The following is a 15,285-nucleotide window of genomic DNA, read 5'->3' as shown; positions in this document are numbered from 1 at the left end:
GGCCAGGGGACGGACACCACAGAGAAGCAGGACCTTTGTCCCCGGACGCTGGAGGATCCTCCGCCAGGAAGCTTGCATTTCCTGTGCTGGGGTCAGAAGCAGCCACTCTCTCACAGCCCGGGTCACACCATTGCATCCAATTTGTTTGTGCCAAGTTTCTGGGGGGAAACTAGGGTGTCAGAGCTTTTCATATTTGGGGGGTTCGGAGGCGGGGGTGTCCAAGCTTTGGGCACCCCGGGGCCACCCTGGAAGAAGAAGAGTTGTCTTGGGCCACACATTAAATAGATTGTGACATGTCATCACCAAAAACAAATCTCATAAAGTTTTAAGTAAATTTACGGTTTTCTGTTGGGCCGCGTGGGGCCCGAGGGCTACAGGTCGGATGCCCCCCGTGGGGGGGGGGGATCCTGAAACCGTAAATGCTCCCGCCGCCCCGGAGGAGGGGTTGGCGGACCCCAGACAAAGCGCCAGCGTGCCGCTGTGATCATCTTCACCGTTAGTGCCCTCTTCTCCCCTCCCTCCGCTGGAGCGCAGCCCCCCCACGCCCAAGAGATTAGAGGCAGGGTCCCCGGCTGTCCTGCAGCGGAGACTGGGGGGGAGCGAAGTGGGGCTCCCCAGGGCATCCAGGTGAGCCAGGGGGCTGGGGGGCGTGGGAAGCCGGAGGGCAGAGAGGGGCCAGGCCCGCCCCGGAGGAATGCAAGCCAGCCTTCCGGGAAGGAAATATAAAATGCGTCGCCCGAAGGCAGAGCTGGCCAGGTCCCTAAACGCCCTCTGTCATCAACCCCATTTGCTGCTTTGACATGGCGAGCAGGGAAGATGGGACATTTCGCCGGCCACAGGCGGCCTTGCGGACCGCTGGGTTCCCTTCCGCGGCCGGGCCGCGGCGCCGCCCAGCGCCGGGGGCGAATGTTCTGGGTTCAGCAAAAATCTTCCCCTTGGACGGAGTCCTGACCAGCAGTAGGACAGGAGTCATGGCAAAACGAAGCAAAACAAACAGCAACAGCAAGGGCTGAGCCCAGCGCAGGGCCCGGGGGAGGTTTCATCAGCCTGGGCCGGGTGGGAGGCCCGGGCTCACCAGAACGATGAAGGCCCCGCCCCTCCCAGGTCCTTCTTCTGGGCTCCCATAGGGCCGCAGGCCACGCCCGCCCTGCAACTCCCTAGCAGCTCACACCTCCTACCCCAGAGGCCGGGGGCCAACCCCCAGCGTCGCCCCAGTGTTCCCAAGAAAAGGGCGGGACGTAAAACCCCGAGACCCTGGGGGAGAAGGACGTTCCCGGAATCGCGGGGGGAGCGGACACCGTGTCCCTCGGGGCTGCCAGTTCCTTCTCTCTCCCTGGGCACGTCTGTTTTCTGTTCGCTGCAGGAAACTATGTGACCTTGGTCCTAGTCTGGGAGGCCTTCGGTTCCAGATAAGCACCCCCCGACCTCAGCGGCCCTGGGATTTTTCCCGCCGTGACCCCAGCGGCCTGCCCCTTCCCAGCTATTTCGGGCCGGGCTGCCCAGGCGTCCCACAGGGGCACAGGCTGGTATGGCAAACTTCTGGATTCCTTTCTGAAGGGTGGCCACAGGCAGGCCCCAATGGCGGGTCCCACTGCCAAGGGGTGGGGGTGGGGCGGCCTCCGTGGAGCTCCGGAGAGGGAGCCGAGATGGAAACTTGGCAGCCGGGCCCAGCCTCCCTGGCCGCTGGCCCACCCTCGTGGCTCCCGGAGAGCGGTGCCCGCGGCCTCGGAGTTTTGGGGCAGGTGCGGATGGGGGCTGGCGGCGGCAGACACGCGACCGGCTGACGTCCTGCGTTCCCCGCCTCGCACCTGCAGAAGACCCCGCCCGAGGGGCGCCAGGCTGTCCTAGGATGTGCCCTCTGCCTGCTCCACGCGGAGTCGGGCGGCCCCGGGGAGGGCGTGGGGAGGCCACATCTGCAGGCTCACTTCCGCCAGTCGCGGGCTCCCTGCCTCTAATCGGGCCGCGTGGGGTCCGTGCCTCGGTTTCCCCATCTCCCAACGTGTCTGTCCCTCTTTGGGGGAAGTCCTTTTTCGGACTTTCGGTTAAGACCGAGATAGGCAGAGACCGGCGGGTTAGGCAAGGTTTTCCTTAATAAATACAGTGGGAGGGCCCCCTGGTGGACGGCGCGAGGCTAAGCACTGGACCGTGCGGGGAATGAGCCGGCGTGAGTCAGCCAGCGCGTGAATGAGCAACTCCTGCAAAGCATCGTCCGTCTTTCCTGCAGAGCCGCGGACCAGAGCAGGGGACTTCTGGGAGGAGGCGCTGGTGAGGCCTCCCAGGGCGCAAAGAAGACTCGGAGAATGAAAGTCACCGGGAAACCCACGAGTCAATGACTGCCGAGTCACCGTTGACGGTGGGGAGCACATTTCCCAGCCGCGTGACCGGAAGTCGGCCCCCTGCAGGAGGCGACACCCTTGGACAGTCCTCTTCCTCCAGGACTTCGTCCCACAGACAGACTCACAGCTGTGTCTGCACCGCAAGTCCAAGGGCGGGGCCTGAGGCCTTGCCGTAACGCGGAAGGATCGCAGATGCCCTGGAAGGGCATCGCCGGGCGGGGGGGAACGCGGGACAGTCCCTCCATGCGGTGGGACAGCACGCCGCTCCTCAGAGAATGCAGAAGCCCAGGGGGAAACGGCGGGGTGGAACAAGCTGCAACGGGAGGTGAAAAACTACGAACGTTGTTGAAAGACGTGCAAAAAAAAAAAAAAAGACCCGAGAAAACGGAAAGGCAAACTGTGTTCTTGGGTGGGAAGAGCCATGCAAACCTCAGTCCTGGCCCAACCTCCCTCCAGATGGAAAACAATTCCGTTCAAAATCCCAAAAGGCGGGGTGGCCGGGATGTCACCACGTGGGGGGGGGCAGGGGCCTACAACCTGTGAAGGGTTGTCATAAAGAGGTGCTGATGAGGACAGTGGTATTGGAGCAGATAGGAACTATTATACCCACACAGTGTAACCAGAAGCCCCCATGGGGGGGGGGGGCGCATGTCCGGAAACTGAAGCTATTATTAAACTGGCATTGCACGTGTATCGATGGGGAAGGGACGGACTATTCTCCAAACACGGCACGGAGATGTCAGGCATGTGCGGAAGAAGAGATACATGTGACCAAAAATGTAAGAAAGGTACACCCTGCTCCGTGACCCGGCAGCCGGAAGACACCTGGTCTGACAGGCTGGTGAAATGAACACACCTGACATGCACACACCCGATCCTGTGGGGCAGCAGGGTCTCTCCTCCACTGCACACGGTTCTGTTTCATTTTTGCAAAAGTGATTATAGGCGTATGCATTGTTCAGGGTCACAACATTCAGGATTGTGGGCGCTTCTCGGGGTGACAGGCAGTTGGGAGCCAGGAGGAGCACCTGAGAGCTTTCAAGGTCAAAGCGTTCATGTTTCATTTTTTTAAGCTGGAAAGCACATAAAGATTTAGGCATCTTAGCAAATGAAAGTTTGAGTGATTGAAAACAATGGTAGTAATATCTGGTATATGGGTGGAACTCACTTCAGCACGATGGGAAACAGAAGTGAATTTCAAAAGAGGTTTGTCTTCTTCTACATCCCCCCCCCCCCCCCCCCCGTGCAGAACTGTGTGTTGAGCGCATTGCCGTCTGGTTTTGAAAAAGGCGACTTAACATATGCGTTTATGATTTGTTCGTGTGCCACCAAATATCTGTAAGAATAACCGCAAGAAACTAGTAACAGTGACTGCCTCTAGGGAGGGAATGCAGAACAGGGAGGGAGGGCTGTTTCTCACTGTGAGCCATTTACATAATTAGAAATTTTTGTGTGCATCTGCTACTCTAATGAAAGGCTCCCGAGAGAGACCCAGAGATGTTTGCGCGCACGACGGGAGGCTGCTGTGTGACACCCAACACTACTAGGCTTTCCCCCCGAGGTTTCCAACAGGAGCACCACTGCCAGACTTGGGGGTGGGAGGCAGGAATGCCTTTTACCATATTCCATTAAAAAGCTCCAGCGCTGGAGAAACGGGATGAATCAGAGACCCTTATTGGGGAAGGGCTTTGTGGACTGCCAAGTTAGGGGAACTTCCGCCCAGGCCGCTCCAGCGGGTAGACCTGTGCCCTGATCTTGGCTTTCGAGACTGATCAGATTCCGACAAGGGCGCTTGGAAGACCCAAGGGGAAGGGGGTCTCTGACGACGAGGGTGGCAGAAAAGGGCCCAGGCAAGAGGTCCTATAATTTCAGCTACAGGAATGATAACATCCCTCCTGAGTAGTCTTGACCCGTGTCCGGCTCCCCTTTCTGCGTTGCTGACGTCCCTGATCGACGCGGGGTTACCTGCCTGCGGGTAGGCAACGCATAAGTCCCGCCCGCCTGCTCCGACCAGCTCGATGAGCAACAAAAACTACAACTCCCAGCAGGCCCTCCAGCGTCGGGTGCGCAGCCGCAGAGCAGAGGCTGCCGGGAGCGTGTTGCCCGGAGGCGTGGCGAGGGCGCCGGGCGGAAGTCGGCTCCTGCTCGGACCCGGCCCTCCCTGCAGCGAGGCCTCGGCTGTCTGCGGGCCCCGGAGCCAGCCCGCACCGGGTGAGTGACGGCTGCGCCCGTCCGCTGCCGCCCTCCGACCTTGCCGAGTCCCGTGCCCAGCTCCCGCACGACCCCCCTCCATGTGACCCTTAGGGCCCCAGATCCGCAGATCGCCTCTCCCCTCTGACTGCGGTGGGCCGCCCGCCTCTGACTCTGAGGACCCGTCCCCTTCTTCCTACTGGTGGCGGACACCACCCCCTCTGACTTGAGGACTCCCGCGTCCTCTGACCCTGGTGGATTGTGCGGGACACCTAACCCTGAGGACAGCCCTCTGCCGCACCCTCTGATTTCAGCACCCCTCCTGTGACCTGCGCGGGGCGGGGGGCGCCTCCTGCCCCGTTAGCGTGCCCTCCCCTATCCGATGGGCTCTTTGCATACCTGCAGCAGCCCAGCCGTCCTCTCCTGTCCCTCAGCACAGCCCACTTCCCTTCCTTTGGCACCCAGACTGCTCTCCCCCTCCGCCTGGTTGGGGTCCTCTCATCCCTGGGGACCAGCACCTCCTTGCTCACCTCGCTCCTTGGAGCCTTTCTTCGTCCTCCCCTCGCCTTGGCGGGCCCCTCGCACCTGCGGTCACTCTCCTGTCTCCCAAGCACTACCTAGGACCCCCCAGGAGAGCAGTGTCCCTTTGCACACCAGCCCCTTTTCTTGTTCCTGCCTCTCAGTGTGTGCTTGGCGGCTTTTCTGCTACGTTCTCGGCAAAGCCTGCGTTTGGGAGCACGCCTGCTGGCGTGCACGGGTCCGGCCGGCTCTCCAGGGTCAGGGCCGGCACCTGACTGGAGCGCCGCCACACGGCAGGGGGCGTGGAGAGGAAGCGGCGCTGCGGCCCTGCGGGAGCTGAGGGCTGCAGCCTCTCCTTCCACTGCCTTTGGGGGTCTTCCCAGGCTGCGCTGCAGACGCTCTGCCAGCCCCCAGTCCCACCCGCAGGCCTCTCAGTGGAAGGAAAAGTCCGGGCCGAGCCTGTGGACGAGGTGGGGCTTCTTCCAGAGCAGCCAGTAACCTTCCCGGGGCCCCTCCCTCCTGGCCTCAATGAGCCTTCTATTTAGGCCCTGCCCGCCTGCCGGCAGGCACGTTAGCCAGCCAGCCTGCTCCCCTCCGGACTTCCTAGAGGTGTCCTGTCCCCGGGCAGCCCAGCGCGTCCCCTGGGGGAGCACGAGGTGGAGCGTGGCTGGTCCAGGCACCGTCAGAGCCCCCGCAGGGCCTGCGGACAGGGCCTCCTCTCCTCACTCTGCCCTTGTCCAGGCCCACCTGACCCCTCGGGCGATGTTCTGTCCATCACAGGGCGGTGCAGGAAGTCAGGTTCCGGGTGTACTGATGCCACCTCGTGACCCCACGTGACCCCCACTGGAGGTGCAAACCCGGTCACGGGGGACATGCATGGATGTCTCCCGTGCACTGCAAGTCTCCTTTCTCCCCCCAGAGCTGCACCCCAAGGGTGCAGCACTTCACGCCCTGCTCTTGGAGCAACTCAGTCCGTGTGTTGGTTTGAGCTGCTGGTCCTGAGGGCGTGGGCGGCCGGCCCCACCGTGCACCTAGTCGGCCGGGGCTCCGAGCCCCGAGGAGCGAGAAGAGACCTGGGCACGGTGGACGCAGGGCTTGCTCTGGCACTGTCCGCCCCCCGCTGGCTGGAGGTGGCCTTTGGGGTGGGCTCTCGGGTTCCCACAAGTGCACTTGGTCCCCTTCCTCTGAGTCCCCGGCCAGCAGTGTGGTGATCGTCATGGCAACCGTACGGGGACGGCTGTGAACGCGTGTTTTCTCTTTCAAAACCAGACTCTCTCAGCTCTGGGGCGGGGCGGGGGGGGGGGGAGGGCGCAGGGCCCCGAGGGTGCAGACGTGCAGTCGGCGTGAAGACAAGGAAGGGTTGCCCTGTCGCGTGGACTTCTGTGGAACGGCGTCCGGGACCCTGGGGTGGGGGGGGACGCGGTTATTCTTTCCCTCCGTTAACTCGCTGAACCGTGGGGATTTCTGGAAAGCTCCTAGTGAATGCCCACGTTAAGGGGATTTAAAACTGTTATAGTGATTGTTTAGGACTCTGATGTTGATTTAGACTGAGACGGTTGCTAGGGAAGGGCAAAAATCTGGAAACTGGAGAAATCTGTCTGGGAAGGTGCTGGGGTTCTCTGCCCTCGCCTTTCCCTCGACCCCCGCCTGCTTGTCTGCTCTGAGTGCCGGCGGGAAACGGAACTCACAGCCCCAGGCTCCCAAGCAGTGGGGTGGGCTGCAGGAGACGAGGCCGGAGTGGGGCCCGAGACGGGCCGCGAGCGTGCGTGGGGCAGGCCAGGTCCTGGGTGACAGCGTGGGTATGAGTGTGAGGCTGGTGCCCCTGGGGAGCAGCCCCCAGGGGCCCCTGTGTCCCTGGAGCCCGGCGCTGCCTGCGGGAGCAGCCCCGATTCGGGCTGATGGTGGGGTGTTCACACCCTCTGTTTCCGGCTCCAGAAAACAAGCCCAGCGGTGGGTGCCGCCATTCGGGGTGGCACATTCAGCCAGGAGGGCGGCCGTTCTGCCGAAAGTCCTCTGGGTGCAGCGCCGACGCTGCGGACAGGGCCCTGCCCGGACGGCACAGTGAGTCCTGAGACTCTGCCGCCCACCCGCCCGCCCTGACGCAGCTGCACTGGGAGCACTGGGGCCCCGGGGAGAGGGGGAGGTTCTCTCCCTGTCCCCACGACCTCCACGTCCTACCCCCACAATCTGCAGATATGTCACACAGCAAAGGGGGGTTACGGGAGCAGCCGGAATTCAGGGTGCCCATCAGCAGACCTTCAAACAGGGAGATGGCTCTGCATTGCTCGGGAACGCCCAGCGTGACCCCAGGGAGCTCACAGGGGGAGAGGGAGGCTGAGGGGCAAGGGCAGGAGGCCCTGAGAGACACTGGATGGCTGGCTTGCGGTGGGGGTCGGGCGGGGGCCCAGGAACGGGGCGGCTGCTGGGAGCTGGAAACAGCAGGAACGTGGGTCCTCCCCGTGAGAGTTGGAAGGACTGGCCCTTGCTTTCAGCCCAGGGAGACCCATGCAGGCTGCCATCCCACGGGGCTGCCCAGTGACCTGCCGGCCAAGCTGCCAGAGGTGCAGTGGTGTCGCCTCAGTGACAGAAAACTAACACAGGCCTCGTTGACTCAGAAACAGGGCTGAGAAAGGTTTTTTAAAAGATTTTATTTATTTATTTTTAGACAGAGGGGAAGGGAAGGAGAAAGGGAGGGAAACATCAATGTGTGGTTGCCTCTCGTGCACCCCCTACTGGGGACCCAGCCTGCAACACAGGCCTGTGTCCTGACTGGGAATCGAACCTAAGACCCTTTGGTTCACAGGCCAGCACTCAACCCACTGAGCCACACCAGCTAGGCCGCCCTGAACCGGCTCTGACTCGATTGGATGAGCGGAGCACGCCTGCTGCAGGCCGAGTGAGGGGCGGGTGGGGGGGAAGGGTTCGGCGGGACCCCGAGAGCATTCCCGGGCACTGGCCATGGCCTGGGCCTCCCGGGAGTCCTGGAGGTCATGGGGTCGGGCTCTCTGCTTTCTGATCGGGAAGCGAGCACCTGGGCAGCGCGCTCAGCCGGGACCACAGCCAGGACCACGGCTGGGACGCCTGCCTTCTGCAGGGGCGGCCGCACTGTGCACTGTGCACCCGGGGGAAGGAGGGCGCTGCTCTGCGGGAGGGCGGCCCATCCCGGAGGCAGGGGAGGCAGGGAACTTGGGGTAGGGGGCTCCCTCCCTCCCTCCCTTCTGTGCTCCCCGCCCCGCCCTCCCGGATCCTGGAGGGGCGGAGCCCCGTGAGCCTGTTTGCTCTGCCACCTGTGCAGACCGCTCCTGAAGGCAGCCCAGAGGCCGCCCTCCTGCTGTGGGCGGCTGGGAGCGCTGTCCCCTCTGGTCGGAGCCTTGGGTGGAGTGGTGGTGGCAGGCCCGAGGATGGCCCGGGAAGGTAGGCGTGTCTGAGGCTGTCTGTAACTGAAGGTGGAGGGGCTGCCCCGCCCCCCACCCCGGGTCTGGGAACCTCCGGGGAGCGGAGCCGACAGACAGCCTGCGCACCCGGCGGCTCCGTGAGGAAGCGCTGGTTGGATGGGGGCCAGGGACACGCGGGTGTCAGCCGCCGTGCTTGGGACAGACCACCCTAAAAAGTGGGAGGGGATTAGGAATGGAGCCTTGGAGGGGCGCGTCCTCCTGTCTCCCCGGGGTCCCTCCTCCCAGGGGGGTGGCCCCGCAGTGCAGCTGCTGGAGAAGGGAGCCCCCGCGGGGAGCCGGGCCCTAGAGACCTCCCCTGTGCAGCCTCCCCTGGCTGCCTGCGAACCCGGGACGCTTTAGGGGAGCACCCTGGCCCTCCTGTTCCTGCCGACAGTCACGGCAGCAAAGCGGGTGCCGGACCCGAGGAGTGTGGGCGAGGTCGGGCCCACTGACGGGCCGGCTCTGTCCCTTCCGCCTCCCCCCAGCCCCGCCCCGCTCTGCTGGGGGCGTGGCCGGCAGGTTCTGCTTCTGCATGCTGTGTTCCAAGTAAAAGCACCTGCGCCCCCTCTACCCCCGGCCTCCCGCGGGCAGCGCCCCGCCTGCTGTAGGTGGGTGTGGAGCCGGCGTGGGGCCGTGGGCACCCCACTGGAGATCTCCTGTCCCACAGAGTTGGAGTCAGGCCTGGGGCACAGCCCGGAGGGCAGGTGTTGGGGAGGCGGGGTTAGAGGGCTTCCTGGAGGCACAGGGAGCCTCGTTGTCCCCTGTCCCCAAGCCGCCCTTCTTTGCTTTAGCAAACAGAAGGGGACCGCCCCGTGTCCCGCCCCCTGCGGGCCCTGACCCCAGGAGCTCAGAGTCCACAGGGAGTGGCGGCAGCTGTCACAGAGCCGTGTCCCCAACAGAGGCCCCGAGCCCAGGGCCGTCCCCCGGGCCAGAGGGGCGGTGTCAGCAGGGCTGTGCTCCCTCCGGAGGCTCTGGGGGACGGCGAGTCCCTGCCGCTGCCGCTTCCAGGGCCCCGGTGCTGCTGGCCGGTGGCGCATCCCCGTGATCTCCGCCTCCGTGGTCACCTGCCTTCTCCTCCTCTGCCACCACACATCCCTCGGCCTCCTGACTGTGGCTGCGGCCACCTGTGACTGCGGTCAGGGCCACAGGGCAGCCTCCCCATCTTGGGAGCCTTAACTTGTGGCCTCTGCAAAGCTCTGCTGCCCTGTAAGGGTCCAGCGCCCAACACCTTCAGGGCCAGGGCCAGCTCCCACGGGAGGGAGCTCGGGGTGGGGGGCCACCAGGGAGGGGTGGCAGGGCGGGGGTGGCACGCAGGGCATCACCACCCTGGTCCTGTCCTCACCGCTGGCAGGAGATGCAGTGGGACCCTGAGGGACTGCCCTGAGGGTCCCGGGCACAGGCCTGTCGGCTGTCCTCTGCAGAGGGGTGCTCCTCCGGGTGGTGGGGGGGATGGGTGCCAGGCTGTAGTCACACAGTCACGAGTCTCAGGTCGTCCACAGCGGTTCCTGGCCTGCTGGGACCAAGCAGGCAGAGAGGTGGTCAGGAGGGGAGAGGGAGTCGCCAGGCAGGGAGGACGACATGTCACAGTGTTGACAGTTGGGGCCTGGGGCTGGGTCCGGGCCATGGGTTTCTGTGGGGTGAAGGCTGGCGCAGGGACGGGCAGTCGGGCTGAGGAGGAACAGGTGGGTCCTGAGCGCCCCCTGCCCACCCGGCGACAGACAGGCTTGTGAGTCAGCCCTGCCGGAGAGCTGCGTGGAGTGGGAGTCCTGGCGGAGCGTGGGGAAGGGGTGGGGACACACCTGGAGGCCTTGCGGGGGACTCTTTCTGAGGTGCTGACATTTTTAGAAACCCCGAGAGGGAGGGTGAGGAAGCTGAGTGGGCAGGTGAGTGAGCCCTGGAGGTTGGGGGGGACAGGGGCTGGCTCACTGGGGAGTGGTGAGGTCTCGGGGGGGGGGGGGGTGTGGGCCCACAGTGACTGAGTCCTGTGGACGCGCCTGGCAGGGTGGTGGCTGCAGGGTGAGCGTGCTCTGCGGCTGTGCAGAGGACCGGTGGGGCGGAGCTGTCATTCCCGGGGGCCACCCCCCCTGACGGTGGTGCTGCACTGGGGACCAGCAGGGGGCTGAGCCCAGAGCCAGGCCCAGGGGAGCCACTGTCCTGGGCTCCAGGGCTGTTTGGACTCCGGCCCCTCCGGTCCCGGCATCCGCAGGGAGGTGCCAGGGGACAGGTGCTGCCCAGAGCAGAACCACGCAGGTCTGGCTTGGCCCCGTGTCGCGCCCACACCTGGAGAGCGCAGAGACCTGACGAGGCGGGGCACAGAGCTGGCACCGCTGCACACGGTTGTGGGAGCCGGACGCAGACCATCCAGCCGACATCTGTGCGACAGCTGGGGGTGGTGGGGAGCAGTGACAGGGGCGCGGGGAGGGGTGCAGGGTGCCTCAGGAGCAGACCAAGGGCGGGGAGGACTTCCCAGCTGGGGTGGCACGTGACAGGCACACAGGCCCGCCCCTCGCCGAGACCACAGGGCTCCGGCCCGCAGGCAGAGCTCCTCTGTCGGGCCCCTGTCCCGGCAGCCAGGCAGGGCCGCCGTCGTCCGCTCTGGATGGCGTCTCATCTCGCCGAGAGGGAGTGGACGGGGACATCGCTGGGGTCAGGGCTCAGGTGGGCCGAGGAGGGAACTGTGGCCGCCACGCTGCGGCGGCGCCACTGACGCTGGGCAGGCGGCCCTCCGACCGGCCCCTTCCAGCGCCTGGGAGGTCGCTGTGCCTCCCGGGCGTGACCTCTCTCCCCTCCCTGGGTGCGCAGGTCCCGCCGGCTCCTCCTCCTCCGCACGCCCGCCGGCCCCCCCGCCCCCGGAATGGAGTGAGTCTATGCACACCCTCTGGGTCGGAGTGGGGGGCCTTCCCGTGCTGGCGTCCATGACCAAGTCCGCGGACCCCCGCTTCCGCCCGCGCTGGAGGGTGATCCTGCCGTCGTTCGTGGGCGCCGCCCTCCTCTGGCTGCTGTACGCCCACCGCCCGGCGCCGGGCCGGCCGCCGGCGCCCAGCGCCCCCCACCTGCGGCTCGGCCAGACGCCCGCCGAGCGGTACAATGACACCTACCCCCTGTCCGCACCCCAGAGGGCGCCGGGCGGCACCCGGTACCGCATCGCGCTCATCGCTGACCTGGACACGGAGTCGAAGGCCAAAGAGGAGAACACCTGGTTCAGTTACCTGAAGAAGGGCCACCTGACCCTGTCCGACAGCGGGGACAAGGTGGCCGTGGAGTGGGACAAAGGCCACAGGGTCCTGGAGTCCCACCTGGCGGAAAAGGGGCGGGGCATGGAGCTGTCCGACCTGATCGTCTTCAACGGGAAGCTCTACTCCGTGGACGACCGGACGGGGGTCGTCTACCAGATCGAGGGCACCAAGGCCGTGCCGTGGGTGATCCTGCCTGACGGCGACGGGACCGCGGGCAAAGGTGAGTGGGGCAAAGGTGAGTGGCCTGCGCTGGGTACTGGGCCCGGCGGAGGGGGCGGGGCCTGGCGGAGGGGCGGGGCCAGGCGGGGTGGGGGCGGCTGTCGCTGGCCGGACTGCACATGCGTGGAAAAGGGCGGTGTTCGAGCCGGCCTGTCCTGTCTGCTCTCCGGTCACTGCCTCGAGTGAAGTCCAACACGGTGACCCCTGCCACCCAGGGCGCCAGACCCCACAGGAGCCGGCGAGCGGGGCGACCGGCGGGGTTCTCAGGCCGCCCCCCTCAACCTCGCGTTTGCAGGCTTCAAGGCCGAGTGGCTGGCGGTGAAGGACGAGCATCTCTACGTGGGCGGCCTGGGCAAGGAGTGGACCACCACCACGGGGGAGGTGGTGAACGAGAACCCGGAGTGGGTGAAGGTGGTGGGCTTCCGGGGCAGCGTGGAGCACGAGAACTGGGTGTCTAGCTACAACGCCCTGCGTGCCGCCGCTGGGATCCACCCACCAGGTGAGCGCTGCGGGTCCGGGGCATCAGCAGCCAGACTCCCACCCGCCCCGCCCCCACTCACGGCCCTGCCGTCCGCCTCAGGGGGAGGGGTCACGGCTGTCCTCCAGGGCCAGGACGAGGGGGACAGAGCTCTGGGTTTTCCCGTTGCCTCCCGAGGGTCATGGTTTGCAATATGGAGTCAGGATGTTTGGGGCAACCGGGCCTGCCCTGGGCTTGGGGGGCCGTGACTGAGGACCCCCGCACAGACCCCTCCCCCTCCAGTGGGAGAGCAGAGGCGCTGCCTCTCCAGCTGCGAGGTGGGCTCTTCCTGCCCACCCTGTCCCAGAACGGCCTCGCTGGTCCCCCTGGCACCCTCCCCTGGGCACCCTGCACGCTCTGATCAGTGCCAGGGCAGCGGAAGGACAGACGGACACCTCCTAGGGTGGCTTCTCAGCAGCTCCAGGGGGCGGGGGCCCAGGGGCAGGAGTCCGCGGAGAAGCCTGTAGAGCACACGGGGACCCACGGGAAAGCTAGGTGGTGGGGGCCGACGGTGCCCGCAGGGGCTGGTCCCCACCCGCCGCGGCCCGGGCCCCGCCCTGATGGGCCTGCCCGGCCCCCCCCCCCCCCCCCAGGCTACCTCATCCACGAGTCCGCCTGCTGGAGCGACACGCTGCAGCGCTGGTTCTTCCTGCCGCGCCGCGCCAGCCACGAGCGCTACAGCGAGCGGGACGACGAGCGCAGGGGCACCAACCTGCTGCTGAGCGCCAGCCCGGACTTCAGGGACGTCTCCCTCCGCCGCATCGGCGAGGTCGTGCCCACGCACGGCTTCTCCTCCTTCAAGTTCGTGCCCAACACCGACGACCAGGTCATCGTGGCCCTCAAGTCCGAGGAGGACAGCGGCAACGTCGCCACCTACATCATGGCCTTCACGCTCGACGGGCGCATCCTGCTGCCGGAGACCAAGGTCGGCGGTGTGAAGTTCGAAGGAATAGAATTTATTTAAATTTAAAAATTAAGACATCAGACAAGGCCAAGGGTGGACGGTGGAAGCTACTGTGCACCGGGACTCAGGTTTTATAAAACGCAGAGGGCTGCCCTTTTCTGGCGTGTGTTGGCTCTTTTTCTCTCCCGGAACCGCGAGGCGAGTATCCGGTTCAGAGGCCTCGCCGTCGGGGCCCGGCGCCGCGGCCCGAGTTGGGACTTCCCGGAGCGGGGCGGTCCCCGCAGCTGCACGGCCCCCTGTGCTGCCACCTGGCGGCGGAGGCTGGTCATTGCGGGCACCGCGTTGTGGGCCACGCCCTCCCTCCCGTCTGACCTCCCTCCCTTTTCTCGCCTTTGTTCTCCGGTTCAGTAAACGCTCCTGGGCCCCAGCCGGGGGTGTGGAGCACTGGGCCCCTCTGGGAACACGGCAGGGACTCTCACGTGCACCCGCCCCTCGGGGACTCTGGGCCACCCCCGTGTCCTCCTTCCACCCCAACCTCGGGTGCTGAAGCCCCCCGCCAGCTTGGAGAGGACCCGGTGACCCTGTGGGACGATGATGCAGGGCTGTGAGCGAGGGCGGGCCTCTGGGGACTCGCCCCACCCCCCAGGGTGTCACAGGGTCCCTAGCCCAGCCATCTGTCCCCACGCCTCACAGCAACCAGTCATGATTTCACACGGCTGGTTCCGTGTTCTCCCTCCAGGAGGATTCTCCGGCTCCATAGCTCTTGGAAGTTTGCATTATTAACTTATTTTAATATTAAAGCAATTTCCTTGCGAATAGACGGGAACCGCCACATCTTACCGCACAGAGCGGGGTCCGCGGCTCCCACATCCGCTGCCCACTCGAGGGAGGCGGGGCTGGGCGGCTGCCTGCGGGAAGGCCGGCGTTCGGCACCTGCGCGCCCTCGGCCAGGGGGTGTGAGGATAAGGAAAACAACGTCCCCGAGCCCCAGGGAGAGCCTGGGCCCTGGTGCCTCTGCCCCTCGGCTGGGGATGAGGCTGGCCGGGCCCCGTGCTCTCTGCCCCTGCCCTTCACTTCTCTTATTCCCGCGGGCAGTTTTGGGGCCCCAGGAAACCCCCCTCAGACTCTGGCTCGTTTCGGTTCCTGTGGTCTCCCCAGAGCACATGGGACAGAGGTCAGCCGGGACCCAGGCCAGAGAAGCTGCCATGCCCCCGCGTGGAGAGTGCAGGGTGTCTTCCGGGCCCTGGCTGGGCCATGCGGGTGCCTGCATCATGGAGCCTCCGCTCTGGGGCTTGAACACAGCTGCCGGGAGGGAGCCGGGGGTGGGTCCCCCCCCTCGCACGGCTGGGCCTCACCAGGGTGTGCCTGCCGCCGAGCAGACAGCGAGAGAGCACAGGCCGCGGCGCGGCGAGCGCTGCGTGCGTCTGCGAGTGCGGAGGCGAGATTCGGAGGGTTGGGGGACTTGGGGCAGCCACCAAGCTGAGACTTTTCTGACGCCTTAATGTTGATCCCCTCCGCCACGGCCAGGGCACCCCCCAGGCCCCTGCCTGCCACATTCGCCACAGTGACCGAGATGCCCGAGCTCCTGGCCGGAGCCACTGTCCCGTGAACAGTAAAGCTCGGGGCTGCGAGTCCGGCCTGTGCCCTGCTCTGTGTTGGCCTCCCACCCGGGCTCTGCGGGGCCAGGGGACAGGAGAGACCCGTCGCCGAAGGGCGCCGGGCCTGGGCTCCGTGCTGCGTGCCGCGGAGCCCCTGGGGCAGCCGCCTGCGCGGACCAGGGGAGCCTCCCTGGAAACTGAGTCACCGAGTCCAGCGTTTCCTGGAAAAGGGGGTGCTCTTTGGGCCACCGTGGTTATGAGTGTGGGCTCCGACACCACTCCCGGGTTGCTCTCCTGGCTCGGGCCCTTGCCGGCTGCGTGACTCGGCCAGG

General features: G+C 65.7%; 1 protein-coding gene across 2 annotated transcripts; it reads left to right on the top strand.

The window, feature by feature from the left end:
* Nucleotides 1–4,339: 4,339 nt before the first annotated feature.
* CANT1 (calcium activated nucleotidase 1) lies at nucleotides 4,340–13,513 on the top strand. 2 transcript variants are annotated; one of them, XM_028521620.2, is made up of 4 exons: nucleotides 4,340–4,547; nucleotides 11,282–11,935; nucleotides 12,230–12,433; nucleotides 13,045–13,513. In XM_028521620.2, exons 1-4 carry the CDS (start codon nucleotides 4,355–4,357, stop codon nucleotides 13,413–13,415), a joined length of 1,422 nt encoding a protein of 473 aa, XP_028377421.2. In that variant the 5' UTR covers nucleotides 4,340–4,354; the 3' UTR covers nucleotides 13,416–13,513. The 2 variants fall into 2 exon arrangements, with proteins under 2 accessions (XP_028377421.2, XP_035890113.1); XM_036034220.1 differs by lacking the exon at nucleotides 4,340–4,547 and adding an exon at nucleotides 8,370–8,459.
* The last annotated feature ends 1,772 nt before the right edge of the window (nucleotides 13,514–15,285 follow it).

The sequence above is a fragment of the Phyllostomus discolor genome, chromosome 8, assembly GCF_004126475.2.
Source record: "Phyllostomus discolor isolate MPI-MPIP mPhyDis1 chromosome 8, mPhyDis1.pri.v3, whole genome shotgun sequence".
Lineage (NCBI taxonomy): Eukaryota > Metazoa > Chordata > Mammalia > Chiroptera > Phyllostomidae > Phyllostomus > Phyllostomus discolor.
Note: the sequence above shows the minus strand (reverse complement) of the source record. Positions and strands in the feature narration are given on the sequence as shown.

What these genes read in the sequence shown, in the direction of transcription:
- CANT1 (XM_028521620.2), top strand. Translation starts at nt 4,355, where the DNA reads ATGAGCAACAAAAACTACAACTCCCAGCAGGCCCTCCAGCGTCGGGTG. An exon ending in CCGGAGCCAGCCCGCACCGG is followed by an intron (nt 4,548 to 11,281) that starts GTGAGTGACGGC and finishes CTGGGTGCGCAG; the next exon opens with GTCCCGCCGGCTCCTCCTCC. An exon ending in CGACGGGACCGCGGGCAAAG is followed by an intron (nt 11,936 to 12,229) that starts GTGAGTGGGGCA and finishes TCGCGTTTGCAG; the next exon opens with GCTTCAAGGCCGAGTGGCTG.